This window comes from Saccharomyces mikatae, assembly GCF_947241705.1.
Source record: "Saccharomyces mikatae IFO 1815 strain IFO1815 genome assembly, chromosome: 16".
Lineage (NCBI taxonomy): Eukaryota > Fungi > Ascomycota > Saccharomycetes > Saccharomycetales > Saccharomycetaceae > Saccharomyces > Saccharomyces mikatae.
The window spans coordinates 133595-148362 of record NC_079271.1 but is presented as its reverse complement, the minus strand read 5'-3'; the positions used below and the strand labels follow the sequence as shown (position 1 = coordinate 148362).

Here is a 14768-nt window from a genome sequence, read left to right as displayed (position 1 = left end):
AAACACGAAAGAGAAAATAGCGGATTTAATTTTGTATCTTTATTTTTAGCAGGCTTACTTCTTCAATGGACGTCTTCGTAGGTATTTCTGTATTGAGAGAAGCAAAAATTTCCGTGAATTAGCTTTTCTTTTAAAATTGCGTGAGCAGCTCAAGTACTTAATTTACGTGTAATTGCTACAGGAAGAAAGCACGACCTTTTTATTGCGGTGCAAAAACATTCCTTCGATCTTGAAGCAGGAAAATTGACATAAAAAAGAAAAAAAACAATCTGCAAAATCTGCATTTCTTTTTTTATTTTTATTTTTTAAGTTGTTATAGGGTTTGAGATGCCCTATACACAATCTTCTGGAAAATGCCCTATGTCGTAGGACATTAGGGCTTATTGTCTCTTTTTCAATGTCCATGAAGTTGTAGGGTGACAAGAAGTAAAGGGGGTTGTTACCAGATATGGGAAATGGTAAATAGCAGATTCTATCCTAGAAAGGTAGGTGATTAACTTAAAGCGTGCAATCAATGTGTATGCATGTTACGCCTTGCTGGAGAATACTTCGGTGTGGAGTGTACATTTTTTGCGATGATCCTCTGTAGATCTGGAGCCTTTGTAAGCTTGTTCGAACCATTCCGTTCCATCATAAAAAGCAGCAGTGGAGTTGAACACTCTCCCAAGTGAATACATGTATAAACATTATATAGTTTCTCTTTCCTTTGAGGGAATATCGAGTAGACGTGAAAAAAGCATCGTAGTAAGTTCATCAATTCGGTAACGAGTTCTTCCCCCCTCTACTTATCTGTAATTGGCCTCTCTTTTACGAATAAATTAAATCAAGCACTATCGTGGAAGCGAAATTAGATAAGCTATAAACAAATTTGCAAATGACATGTCGCAGGTCAGTACCTCAAGATGAAATAACAAAATTGGTTGAGGGGATGCAAACTACGTCAATGTCTTGCTCAAGAGACGATAAGGTAGCAAACCCTTACGACGAAGTTTCGAAGAAGAAATTAGGTGCTACAGTTACCATAGAACCATGTCTGAGGCGTTACCTTGATGGACGAATATTCAAGAAACCATATCAGAAAAGGGGAGCAACGGAAGACCAAAGAAGAAACCTGGCAACGCATTTTGGGCAAAAGCTCGTGTCGCCGTCAGACAGTTTACTTTCACCATGCTCCAGAAAGCTGAATGACCACAAGTCAAAACTACTTGCCACCAAATCGCAACCCAAAAGGCTGGATTTTGCGCAGAGTAAGCAAAATGTACCTCCAAAATCGTACACTGATATTTGAATCTGACGATGATGAGGACGACAATCATAACTCTGTCTACTGGTTAAATATGCTACGCCTTCTAGCATAGACGCTTTCCAACCGTACATAAGAACACCGAATAATATCAGTTATCCTTACTCTTAGTAAACATATGTATATATAAGCTTTCACGTATCATATTTTTTCATCCTATATTTTATATTAACAAGTAAGTGGCATCTTGATATTATTACTTTAATGCATAAAAATATCTAACGTCCACTATCTAATTGCTCCTCCCATCAATTCTCGCATCCACCACGGTATTTAACAACAATGCTTCATTATCCAAGATGACTCTATTTGGAGAGCTAGCCAGGATCTTCGCAATGTCTCTGGCTGTATCTAATCTTTTCAGTTCTACATAGTCTCTAGATTTTTTGATGGCCTCACCAATCAGTTCAGCAGATTTAGCTTCACCTTGTGCTTTTACCACCATACCTTGCTTTTCTTGTCTGGCTTTATCAACCACAAATGCCGCTCTCTGAGCATCTTGCTGAGCAATTTGTTTGGCTTCCACGGCATTAGTAAACTCAGGTGAAAAAGTCATGTATGTAATAGAGACATCATCCAGTAAGATGTTGAATTTGCTTGCACGGCGAACCAAATTTTCACGAATTAACCTTGAGACTTTTTCTCTCTGAGTAATCAACTGTGATGCATTAAATTGGGCCACCACAGCCTTTAGCACTTCGTTGACAATTGAGGGCAAAACTCTCTCATCATAATCCTGACCCAAAGTTCTATATATGGTGGGCAATTGTACCACATCCGGTCTAGAAAGCACTCTACAGGTTATATTCACCATTTGTAAGTCTTTCGTACCTGTCAGGGAAGCAACATTACGAGGCTTGGCTCTAACATCATAAACAATCGGGGTATCAAGCCAAGGGAAGATGAAGTGCGTACCTTCATTGAATATCTTAGTGGAGACACCATGTATCCTGGAATAAACAATAGCCCTATGACCACCATCTACATTGAACAACGCATTGTTAATAAACAGCGCACCACCTCCAAGCAAAATCAAACCTCCAATGCCTGCAAATGCCCCTTTTGGTGAAGGCACTTTGCCTCTGCCACCAGGCTGCTGCACCCTCGACAATTGTTTTTGAAACGCCTTTGCGTACCTTTGAAACTCACCGGGTGATCTATTCATTGACACCAAATACTGCTCTGTTCTTAGCGACTACTAACTGTATTCCTAAAGGTCACTAAACTAATATCAACTCTGCAAGATGCTCAGAGTTTACCACATGATTTAAGGATTGCCCTTTTTTGCCATTACTTCCTTTGGTGCCAAAAACAAAGATTGCCACTTTGAGTCGTCAATAGTGATTTATAACCTAATCACATGCAAGTTAAAATAATACCAATTATAATATATACGCTGATATCATATTCCACTTATAAGGACTGACACGTTAAAAAGCATGTACAGAAGTACCTCAAGTCCTGTACAGTTTAATGTAATTTGTAACAGTTTTAGAAGTAATGAAGATCTTCGCTTACCCGGATGTAAATCCCCAAGAGGGGTTCTCCATAAAGGGTTCATAGGATAGAGTAACTCTTTCAGTAGTGATGATAGTAACTATTTAAAAAATGATCTGAGAAACGTACAAAAATGTCGGATTATCCTTTGCATCAAGCATGCATGGAAAATGAATTTTTCAAGGTGCAAGAACTAGTCCACTCCAAACCTTCTATGTTGCTACAGAAGGACCAAGATGGAAGAATCCCTCTACATTGGTCAGTTTCCTTCCAAGCCCATGAGATTACCAGTTTTTTGCTTTCTAAAATGGAAAATGTTAATTTGGATGACTATTCAGATGATTCTGGGTGGACACCTTTCCATATTGCTTGTTCAGTGGGAAATTTAGATGTGGTGAAGTCTCTTTATGATAGACCTATCAAGCCTGATTTGAATAAGGTCACTAATCAAGGAGTTACATGCCTACACTTGGCAGTTGGTAAAAAATGGTTTGAAGTATCGCAATTTTTGATTACTAATGGTGCGTCCGTAAGAATCAAAGATAAATTTAATCAAATTCCACTACATAGAGCTGCATCAGTTGGGTCTTTGAAATTAATTGAATTGTTGTGTGGTTTAGGTAAAAGTCCAGTTAATTGGCCGGATACGCAAGGTTGGACCCCATTATTTCACGCCTTGGCTGAAGGGCATGGTGATGCCGCTGTGTTGCTGGTAGAAAAGTATAAAGCCGAATGTGATCTCGTAGATAATAAAGGCGCTAAGGCAGAAGATGTTGCTCTCAATGGACAAGTTAAAAAGTTCTTCCTAAATAATATATGAGGTATAAGGTATTATAACTAAATATTAGAGAATTCTACATATCAATATTATTCTCAAATAGTAACTCACAAGCGTAGTATATCCCACTATAACCTCCATCAGTTGGCAATTGTTCTTTCTCGTCAACTGAGGCAACTAACAATAATCCGTTTTGTTTGATAATTCTAGCCAAAGACGGGCAGATCTTTAGTACTTCGTATGGAAGGGTCACACCCAATAAGTTATTATTGATGGCAAATTGAACCATTGTATGTATGTCAATAGGCTCAGTATTCAAATATGTCATCTTTTGCGGAGTGACAGCCAATTGTTTTAAACAGTTAGGAGTATCACTTATAAACTTGCCAGTAATTGAGCCTCTCGACAAATTTTTCATTTGTAACAAAACCGGGAAATTAGGTTGTTTCCAGTTGAGAATTGAACATGCTTCCCAATTGCATGAACTGAACACTATCTGTCGCATACTCTCACTTCCGCTATGACGCAAAAATCTTTCATGTTCAAAAATAATCAGTAATAGCTGATCAATGAACTGATTAATATTTAAGAAGGGTGATATTTTAATGGGAATAGTATTGATTTCTTTATCTGTTGGGAAACAGACACTAATCACCAGCTGTACTGACGCTGGAATTACTTCCAACAAGCTTCTTAGAGGGACTACTTTGGAAGATAAATATTCCTTCAACGATACTCTGTCAAAGCTCCCATCAATTTTAGCGAAATCATAATCCACTACTTTTTCTAATTGTTCTTTCGTCAGATCATTTAACAGAATTTTTGTGTTTTTGAATTCAATATAAGGTTTCGGGGCTGCCACTATGGTTCCATCATTCAGAGCGCAAACTAATACACTAATAAAGCTGCCACTTAAAGAAGAAGAAGTGACAAAGTTGCTATCTTTACTAGATGTCAATAAATCGCTTCCAGTGGATTTCCAGTATGGCTCATATTTTATGATTTTTAGTGGGCTTCCTGGATACGGAAAAATAATCTGATAATCCAAAGTGAGAGATCCAATATTGTTCAATCTGGTATCAAATAAAGGCAAATTCATCGTTGCAGTACTGTTTGTTGCTGCTTTCTTGAAAAGAAATGGCATTGCTGTTGTTTTGGCAATTATCCTTGTACCAAATGAAGGAAATATCTCAAAATCCATTGAAAAATCATCGATGGAATCGACTTGAAAAACTATTTCGCCATCATCATGATCTTCACTAACCTCATCATCATCTTCTTCATCGTTCGTTTCACTGAAATCTTTACAAAAACTATTGATTTCACCAGGCCTTACTGGTAAAATAACATTACGTGGAATTATTTCGGGTAGATTAGAGGATAGCGTGATTCTGCCTGGTGATGATGACATAATAATACCATTATCTTGAGTTAGTTTTATGGACTCAAGGCCAGGTTTTAATTTCAGTTTAATGTAAATTTTTTTTTCCAAAAAGTTATGACCGTACTTTCTTAATGGAATAATTGGTGGGGGTAAAGCAAAATCAGGAATACTATCTTGGATATCTAAATCAAATTTGTCATGATTTGGAGTTAATTCTATTGTATTAAGACATAGCGTATTAGATCGCATATGTATTTCAGTTGTAGATGCAGATGAAGCATTTATTGGAGGTTGTAAAAGTTCATTCAAAACACCGACATGACTTTCCCATAAGGCGTAAAATAGTGGGGAATGTCCATTGTCGTCTTCAATATCCAGGCGTGCTTTATGTTTCAGTAGCTCACTAATAACTTTAGAGTGACCAGATCGGATAGCGTAAAAAATTGGTGTCCATTTATTAAATCCGTCGATTTCATTAGGATCTGCTCCGTAATTTATCAATAGTCGAATCAATTGTGGATCACCGCCGATCTTGGCCACTATATGAAGAGTGCATAAGCCTGTTGAGTTCTTTTTGAAAAGCGGTTGGCATAAATGTCGGGAACTTTGATTCTTGGCATGATCTGCATTTTGCTTACTTCGAATTTCGAGAAGTAACTTGGCAGCATCATGGTTGTTGAATTTACAAGCGACATTCAAAGGGTCAAATTGAACTTTAGTAGAGCTAATCACATTTTTACTATAATCCAAAACTGGCTTTTCTACTGGTGATGCGTTTGCACCACCAATAGTTAGTAAGTCCCTAACAACATCTATATGGTTGTTCGTGATAGCCAACACCAAGGGTGTTTTAGAATCACCATCAATAGGATCAATGTCCTCTAAGAGATTGGTAATCAGCAATGAATGAACAAATTCTAGTTTTCCTAGCTCTGCAGCATAATGAAGCGGAACTCTTGCATGTATATCGCGAGCGTTCAGTAACTTCTGAACTGTTTCTTTAGATAGTCTCGAAGTTGTTAAGGCTTCATCGAGGATAAATAAGCGAGACTTATTTGGGCAACTTGTAGCTTCATGAAATACGTTTTTTCGTGAGAACACTTGGTCATCTTCATCACAATATGACAGATCAATATGATCTTGATTGCATGTATAAAAAACGTGCAGAGAGTTATCGTCTAAAGAACTAGCCACCAACAGTAAGAATAACATCGTTAGACAATTTTTCAACAAAGAAAACACATTCTTATGAGAAGTTGCCGACGAATTTTTTAGTAGATATGCGAAAATCTTGGTCTCTCTAAAATTCCTTAATAATGCATGTTTTCTTTGAATATCTTTGACGGTCGCTATATTCAAAATTTCCTTGTACCAGTTTTCGATTTCCATCTCCATATCGAGGGAAGAGGAAGTTTCTTGGAAAAGATGTTCAAGTTGGTTTTCAGAATTCTTTGATGTTATCAACTTATAATCCCGGTGTATGTTATCATTATTGTTATCATTATAGTTTTTATTTTCAATACTCGTGGTGCTCTTATTATCGTCGTTGTCATTAGCAAACGTACTGGGTTGCAGATCTACTCCTCTATTGTTGTTATCAATATCATTTAACTCGATAAGGATATGCAAAGTTTCATCATTTAGTTTTAGCGGCCCATCTCTAGTGAAAATTGGTTGAATAGAGACAACGGTAGCTAGATAAAAATCCTTGTCATGAGATTGAGATCGTTTATCCCATTTCTTTAGCGCTTTTGAAAATCCAGTTTTATTTAACTCAACATATTGCTCCAAATTCCTAAGGTCCTTTTGAAACTTTCTGAAAGCCGCATACAAATTTTTGAATGAGGTAGCTTGGTTTGAGTTTAGCTTACCGCTTAATTTATAATCTTTATATTTTGAATGTAAAATATTAAATTTTATCCGTAGATCAGACTCTCTTGCTAAATAATATCCATTGACCTTTTCTAGTTCTCTTTCTAGTTTAAAAAAAAAAGCAGCTTTATTTTCTTGCAGTCTTTGATGTATAATACTCTCGTCAATGTCATCTAATGTCAAATGCAAATCTAAATCTGAGCTAGTCTTTAAAGTGGGAATGGCCAATTGTTTGATGAGCTTCTTCAAGGCCTTGTAATCAATAAAATGACTGTTGTACTCTGCCAATTCCAGTTGTCTGGCTTCCAAATACTTGCCGAACTTCATTTTATGTCTATCTAACTATGTTACTCCAAGGAATTATAATACTTATAAGTTCTATTATCGTAGGACTAAGGAGATACCGTTATGAAAATACTCTGAGCAGTACGTCCTGCCTAAAGAATAGTTAGTGTGGCTGTTGTTGCTTAAAAAATCGAAAACCAAATCTTTGTACCTGTACGTTGCACAAAGAAAATTATGTAATAGGTTTGAAGAGGTTCTTAATAAGTTACTATATGCTGAACAGGAGTAATAATAGTACCTGGTGGTGGTTCCATTGCCAGTCTCGAGCCATCGCCAAATAGCTGTGATGAATTTGATTAATTTCTGCCCTTATTCGCACGTGCCACGACACCTGTACCTCTCACACAAAACATGTTTTATAATTAAAGAGACTTTCTTGTTGCAAAGGAAGCGGACGGCAGTTAAAGAAGTCGAAGGCTCATCGTATTAATGTTTCTATATTCTAACCTTGAATTGACAGCGTGTCTCAATCGCCTTCAAAGTGTATATACTAGCAACAAATTCGGATTAATTACGTTGCTAATGAATTTTTTAGGAAGCAAAGCGGCAATTCACTCATAGAAGCCGATCTGTAATAAATCTGTATAATTTACTCAATATAGGTGCCGTAACTACCAATTTTCAAAGATGGTATGATCAAGAAAACATCGCACAATATGTTCGCTTAGAAGTAGTTAGTGTGCTATTCCGGTAAAACGTACACAAGTTGTTTTTAAAATTTCATTAGCTTGAAGTTTTAAGGCTCGTTTGGGCGACGAACGGTCAAGAAAATGTCCTCGTTCCAGTGCTTGATTGCTTACAAATCAAAAATTGTATATTCATTCCCTACATTTTCGAGTAAGTCTACAGGGCTTTCTACGCTGCGTTCAAGTGTCCCTTACTATAATGCCAAAACTAGCTACATGACACTTTAGACGACTCATGTCTGAGGATCTCGTCAATCAAACTGAAGATCACAATTTCGTATACATGCCAAAACATCATCTTGAGAAGATGATTCAACGGCAAAAATAATGACCGAGAAATGTTCGTTTATTCCTTACATTAGCACTCGTACATTTCCGAGAATGGTCAATTGAGAAATGTAATCTTTATGCCTTCCCCAATTTTCTGAATAAAGTTAAACCAGAATTGATAGTCTACGCGGCAAATTGTTTTCCTTTTACCAATTGCATCTTCTGACCGATATAATGCGTCTTCTTGGCCCAATGGTGTCAAATATAATTACCTGATTACTAATCGTTACTAAAAAAGCGGACGCGCTTATGCATCTTCGAAGATTGTTTTCAGGTCATCTTTCTAAGAAAGCAATGCAGAAACCCCCTGTAAAAATATTGTACTGACTTGACCACTCACACATAGTAGCATGAATGGTATTTGTCAATGCGAAAATATTCGAGTCTATTGTACGGTGGTCTAAGCACAGTTACTGACAAATTGATGCCGTTGAACGTCTTTTCAGTCACGTATGTCATCAATTATAATTTCACTAACTGAAAAATAAAACATATATAAACGTACTGTGAATTGAAGTGAATGTTCTTGGCTTGTCTCAAAACGATATTCATTTGTTTTATATTTTAACAGTTTTAACAAACTACTCAAAGATCATAACATCAATGCTAGCCGAAAAAACTCGTTCCATAATCAAAGCTACCGTTCCTGTCTTAGAACAGCAAGGTGCTACGATCACGCGTACATTTTATAAAAACATGCTCACTGAGCATACTGAGTTACTTAATATTTTTAATAGAACTAACCAAAAAATTGGTGCCCAGCCTAATGCCTTGGCTGTTACAGTTTTGGCTGCGGCTAAGAACATTGATGATTTGTCCGTGCTTATAGAACATGTTAAGCAAATTGGCCACAAGCACCGTGCTTTGCAAGTTAAACCTGAGCATTACCCAATTGTTGGAAAATACTTACTAAGAGCCATTAAAGAAGTTTTAGGCGATGCTGCAACCCCCGATATCATTAATGCCTGGGGAGAGGCCTACCAAACCATTGCTGACATCTTCATCACTGTTGAAAAACAAATGTACGAAGAAGCTTCATGGCCAGGTTGGAAACCATTTGAAATTACTGCCAAAGAGTACGTTGCTTCCGATATTGTGGAATTTACCGTTAAACCAAGGCCTGGTTCTGGTATTGATTTGGAAAGTTTGCCGATCACTCCAGGTCAATATATCACAGTAAATACTCACCCAATTAGGCAGGGAAACCAGTACGATGCCTTAAGACATTACTCTATTTGTTCTGCGTCTACCAATGATGGGTTACGATTTGCAGTAAAGATGGAGGCTGCTGGAAGTGACTTTCCTGCAGGTTTGGTCTCGGAATATTTACACAAGGATGCCAAAGTTGGTGATGAGATTAAACTAAGTGCACCGGCCGGTGATTTTGCAATGAACAAGCGCTTGATAAACCAGGATGAAATTCCGTTGGTATTGTTATCTTCTGGTGTCGGCGTCACACCGATTCTAGCTATGCTAGAAGAACAAGTCAAATGCAACCCGAATAGGCCAATCTATTGGATACAATCTTCGTACAATGAAGAGACACAAGCGTTCAAAAGACGAGTTGATGAACTGTTGGATAAATGCTCAAATGTCGAAAAAACCATTGTTCATACTGATACTGAACCATTGATTGATGCCAAATTCTTGAAAGAAAACTCACCTGCACATGCCGATGTTTATACCTGTGGCTCCTTGGCATTTATGCAAGCTATGATTACTCATCTGAAAGAACTGGAGCATCGTGACGATATGATCCATTACGAACCGTTTGGTCCAAAAATGTCAACTGTACAAGTTTAAAAAGTAATCACTGTAAAGTATGCTCTTATTCACTTGCCTATTGGTGATAGTTTGTATCCGACCTTCACAATTTGAAAAACTATACTATCAAAAGAAAAATTTAACAAAACGTCATACAAACACGTTAGAATTTTGTTGCTATACTTTGTTGGAAATCCTTGTGAGGATTTTCGTGTGGAATATTCAGATAATATGTGAAAAATATGTACATATAAGATTATTTGATACAGGGAAGGTGTTATATACAATTTATTTTACGTTTATACCAGTCCAATCTTTGATTGCGTCTCCTGTTTTTTCTACATCTTTGTTAAACCACCTCTTGGCGTCACAGTAATATTGCATAGATGCGTTGCTCAATCTTTTGATTTCTTGCCATAGGTGATCTTGTCTCTGGACAAAGCGAGGAAATGTATTCATTTCTATATCATGAGCAAGACCCATGGTGTTTTTGAAAGTGCTTGGCATTACATAAGCAAAGCAACACGAACCCAGTATAAATGGCATTGTTGCACGAAGAATCCATGTTCTTCTTCTTGTCAAAACAGAACCTGTCATGAAGGCAACTAAAATAGACGAAACCCCTGGTATTAGGCGCTCCTTTGGATCAGTGTGTAGGCTTGAAATGGCCGATGTAAAGCTTTTTTCACGGGCATAATAGGTGCCCACGACATCATCCACTTTGGTTGTTACTTTATTCCATTTAGTAGAGAATTGTTTTCTTCTTTCGTTGAAAAATTTCTTCAGATAATCAGGATCGCGCACTGAAATACCATCTACGAGCTCATTTTCCCCAATGAATCCCAAAACTTTTTGGGAAAAAACACCTTGTTCAGCTTCGTTTTCGTTAACAGTGGCCTCTTTAGCTTCTGAGGAGATCACTATGGCATTCTCGGGTGGAACAATCTTCTCCACGACGGGGTCTACCTGGCGATAAAAATCCTTTGCCATCGTGTTCGTTCTATTTCAAATAATTTTTCTCTTCTTTGTTTATCTTTGGATGCACAAATCAGTTGGAAAGAAAAGTAACTCCCTTTCTAATACTACTATTTTAGGGCAAGCTTATTCGCTTCTCGTTAGGTAGAAAATAAAATAGACAAAAAATTTACCCGCACTAATAATAAAGTAATGTGAGACTGTTCATCTGCGAATTCTTTCAGTGGTCAAGCAGCCATGACGACTTCTCTGGATAAACGGCAATAAAGAAGTCTCAGAGACCATACATACATCATAGAATAAATATCAGTTGAGTATACATGTAAAAAATGTTTACCTATGCGTCGCTGAGTCAATAACCTTATCAACGAAGAGTTAAGAAGGATCTGATGTTAAATTGAAAAAGCCTTCCCACCAGCCCTTCAGTGACTTAAATGCAAATATATAAAATGAAAACAAAGAAATGCAGAGAGTTTGTGAAATAGTCTCTCTTTACATAATTGAAGAAAACATCAGGTACGTAACTTCGTCATCATCCATCATCTCCTGTAAGCTCTTACCCTTAGTCATTGCTACCTTTTGACTAGCACCCGCCGTAGGCATCTTAGTCGTGTCGATGCCATTAATTCTGTCTAAACTATGTGCAGGAACCGTATATCCCCTTCTCATGTATGCGGTCGGCACCACAGCAGCACCTACCAGCCCTAACATGATGTACCTAAATTTGGGAGTTCTCACCACCCGTTGTGCCTCTGAATATATTCCTGAATCTAACTTCATTTTTAGAAAGTTGATTATATCGAGTTATATATGATGATTGTCTATGGTTATGAAAAATATTGACGTTAGTAATACTAGAGTCACATTTGCGGAGTAAGCTGCCGGTCAGATGAAAGAGATCCAGCCATCCTATTTATATGAAGAGTTAACATCGCGAAACATCTTTATCAGTAACACTCAATGTTTCATAGTTCTTTCGCTTCATGCCGACTTATTATTCAGCTGATCGGGGTGATGTGAGGCTTGTTATCCCTTGTAAAGGGTACCTAATAATCTCCCTTTGTGCGGCTGATACAATTCGTAGAGTAAGTGGAACTACTATCATTAAAAGAAATTAAATTAGATACTATATTTTATCAGAGCGTATGTAAAGAGTGATGCCCCCCCCACCCCCCCCAAAGCTCCTCTGCTGCGGGGTTGTTCTTAATCGTTCTTTAACTTTTGCTTTTTTTAATTGTGCTTTTTTTCTTGTATTGAACCAATTCAACCGAACACTTTCTTAAAGATGGAGCCAAATTTACTTTTCTTCTTCTTTTCAGGCTTCCTGAATTGATGGTCTTTCGAAGAAGATGAGGAACTACCTTTTTTGCTGCTGGCTGATTTGCTGCTTTCGGCGGTTTTCGTCCTTGAAACGTGGTTATGATGATGGTGATGATGATGCACCTTTTTCGGGCCCGAAGACGATGAAGCAGACGATGTTCTGGGTGATAAACCCGCAGATTTTGTTTTTCTCATTGGATGTGAAGAGAGTTTCATTTTTGGATCCTCATTATCCCATTTCAGTGCGGTTTTAACATGAGGTGTAGGAGCTGTGTCATGGTTGTAAATATCATCTACCATTGATTTTACTTTATAAATACTGTTATTGTTGAACTGTATTCTTGAACTACGCTTCGAACTGCGTTTAGAACTTCTTGACTCCACGGGAGTCAATTTTCGACCAGAGCTATCATACTTCATGAGAGTGTTATCGTCCAAAAGTACTTGTCTGGAAGGTTTTGGCCTTACATATCCCATCTTATCGAAGAATTCCATTTCTTCTTTTTTCTCTGGTGAGATTGGGAAGTATTCATTTACGGACGCTACTGATTCATCGCTATCACTTTCTTCATCGTCCGAGTCAACCACCTTATGTTTGGTGAATGGATTTTCTAAAGTTCTCTTGATTAATCCACTTAGCCATTGTAACCTTTCCTCTTTCTTTACTCTGGTCTCCGAATCGGTAGTCTTCTCTTCCTTATTTACATCTGTTCTAGATTTGATCAAAAGTTCTGGCTCGATAAATTCGAATGGGACGACAAATGCTGGCATGGCAAAGTGTTTCATTAAGAAAAATGGCAGTTTAACTTTTCCATTCCTGAATTTGATCTGAATGTTGGCACTAACAGTGCTAATTACTTGCAAACTCGGCCTATATAGGGAAGTTGCACAAATTATTGCCGATCTTGTCGAATCTTCCTTTACCATTTCAATACTAATTCTAACTATTTTTGTAGCCAATCTTTTCGAGTAGTAAGTTAGAATGTTACTACATGTCTGTTTTGCCTCATTATGAATGGCTTCTACTCTCATTCCCGTAGATAATGGGCTAGACGGATCTGGACCCACGAGGCTATGTGACGTTGTAGTCATGATTTCACTGGTATCACTTGCCATTCTTTCTAAGCGGTGTTTTCTTTTCTCCTTATAGGCTAGAGAATCAATTTTGGCCTCAAACTCAGGAATTGTTGTAATTATGACTAAGTGGTCACCATCTCTTACCAAATTTTCAGCATACCAATCCACTGATGACCAGGTATATCTCCTACCTGATATATAACATGATACAACTCTCAAATCGACATTGTCATCTTTCTCTTTACAATTCAGCTTGTTTTTTGTCTGGGATATAAAACTTTCATAGTCTGGGTGATCAACAGTCATCGAAATTGCATTATGAACAATTGTAGGTCTTGATGGATAGATTGCTGCCAAAGGGTCTGTTATATTGCTTGACTCTGTTTTCGATTCAGTTGTGTTCAAATATACCGGAACTTGCTCACCGAAATCAAATTGATCTATTTTAGTCTTATTTGATCTCCCTTTACTTATATAAAAATCTTCCAACTTAGTTAATTCTTCATCTGTCATCCCAGCAAACGATTTTGACCTTTTTTTTGAGCTTTCCGGATTTTCGCTTTCAGATAAATCCATCATTGACTTAGCTTCAATCCTATCTTCCACTTCATTAAGGTTGGCAAATGCAGCTTGCGTGTAGCCCTTCCTTGACCCGGAATTTTTTTGAGTGTTTCTTTCAGTCATTTTGGTCATTCTCCTTTCCAGTTCAAAATCTAAGTCTCCAATATTAATGTCATCAATGGGCCCCTGTTCATCAGCAGCCTTCGGAAATTTTTTTAGTACAGAAACTTTTGGGGGAGGAGGTAATCTTACTGAAGTTCTTCTTCTTGACCTGAACATTGGAGATTCACTCCTACTTCTTTCAACGCTGGATGATCTTAGATAGTTCTTGGAAGGATCGTGTGCTGCTGGTGAAAACATCTGCGTATATAAATGTGGAACTCCAGGCGCCATAGATGTTGGACTTTCCACTCGAGATGGTGGAGAAACACCTTCGCCTTCAAGTAAATCCAGATTTTCATCAGCTGTAAGTTCATTAGAACCTTGGCTACCAGTCAACGTATTTTTGTAAACAGGATTGAATTGCGGAGGTATATGCAAAAAATGATTGTTCAAGCCAACATGATGACTGTCGTTTTTGATAATAGTAGCTTGATCATCGATCAAGGAAGGTGCCAGATCATCAAACGAAATATGCTTAGTGAACGCCTTTGCGGTTGACATTTCTTCTTGATTTTATTATATAACTCAGTAGTTTTGCACCAATTACTATAGCCTTTCCCTTATATACAGTGCAACGGTACCGGCTTTTTCGATATATCTTTCTATCCATCTTTTTGAACTATGTTGCTTCGTTAAGGGTCCTTCTGGCTTTGTAGGAATGCTCAGCTAAAAATCCCCCTAGAATAACAGGTTCTTTACCCGGCAAATAATAAT

General features: G+C 37.6%; 7 protein-coding genes across 7 annotated transcripts; 2 read left to right on the top strand and 5 right to left on the bottom strand.

Annotated features, from left to right (window-relative positions):
• Positions 1-1535: 1535 nt before the first annotated feature.
• On the bottom strand, positions 1536-2468 carry PHB2 (prohibitin subunit PHB2; the record flags this gene model as incomplete). Its single annotated transcript, XM_056226094.1, has 1 exon — positions 1536-2468. One exon carries the CDS (start codon positions 2466-2468, stop codon positions 1536-1538), a length of 933 nt encoding a protein of 310 aa, XP_056079847.1.
• Positions 2469-2933: 465 nt separating this feature from the next.
• Positions 2934-3620, top strand: NAS6 (Nas6p; the record flags this gene model as incomplete). The annotated part of the gene is made up of 1 exon (XM_056226093.1): positions 2934-3620. One exon carries the CDS (start codon positions 2934-2936, stop codon positions 3618-3620), a length of 687 nt encoding a protein of 228 aa, XP_056079846.1.
• A 34-nt stretch (positions 3621-3654) lies between these two features.
• PHO81 (Pho81p) lies at positions 3655-7161 on the bottom strand (the record flags this gene model as incomplete). Its single annotated transcript, XM_056226092.1, has 1 exon — positions 3655-7161. The coding sequence occupies one exon, from the start codon at positions 7159-7161 to the stop codon at positions 3655-3657; it is 3507 nt and encodes a 1168-aa protein (XP_056079845.1).
• Positions 7162-8798: 1637 nt separating this feature from the next.
• YHB1 (flavohemoglobin) lies at positions 8799-9998 on the top strand (the record flags this gene model as incomplete). The annotated part of the gene is made up of 1 exon (XM_056226091.1): positions 8799-9998. One exon carries the CDS (start codon positions 8799-8801, stop codon positions 9996-9998), a length of 1200 nt encoding a protein of 399 aa, XP_056079844.1.
• Positions 9999-10247: 249 nt separating this feature from the next.
• Positions 10248-10949, bottom strand: MIC26 (Mic26p; the record flags this gene model as incomplete). The annotated part of the gene is made up of 1 exon (XM_056226090.1): positions 10248-10949. The coding sequence occupies one exon, from the start codon at positions 10947-10949 to the stop codon at positions 10248-10250; it is 702 nt and encodes a 233-aa protein (XP_056079843.1).
• Positions 10950-11426: 477 nt separating this feature from the next.
• Positions 11427-11714, bottom strand: SPG1 (Spg1p; the record flags this gene model as incomplete). The annotated part of the gene is made up of 1 exon (XM_056226089.1): positions 11427-11714. The coding sequence occupies one exon, from the start codon at positions 11712-11714 to the stop codon at positions 11427-11429; it is 288 nt and encodes a 95-aa protein (XP_056079842.1).
• A 483-nt stretch (positions 11715-12197) lies between these two features.
• Positions 12198-14555, bottom strand: SMKI16G0370 (uncharacterized protein; the record flags this gene model as incomplete). The annotated part of the gene is made up of 1 exon (XM_056226088.1): positions 12198-14555. The coding sequence occupies one exon, from the start codon at positions 14553-14555 to the stop codon at positions 12198-12200; it is 2358 nt and encodes a 785-aa protein (XP_056079841.1).
• Between the last annotated feature and the right edge of the window lie 213 nt (positions 14556-14768).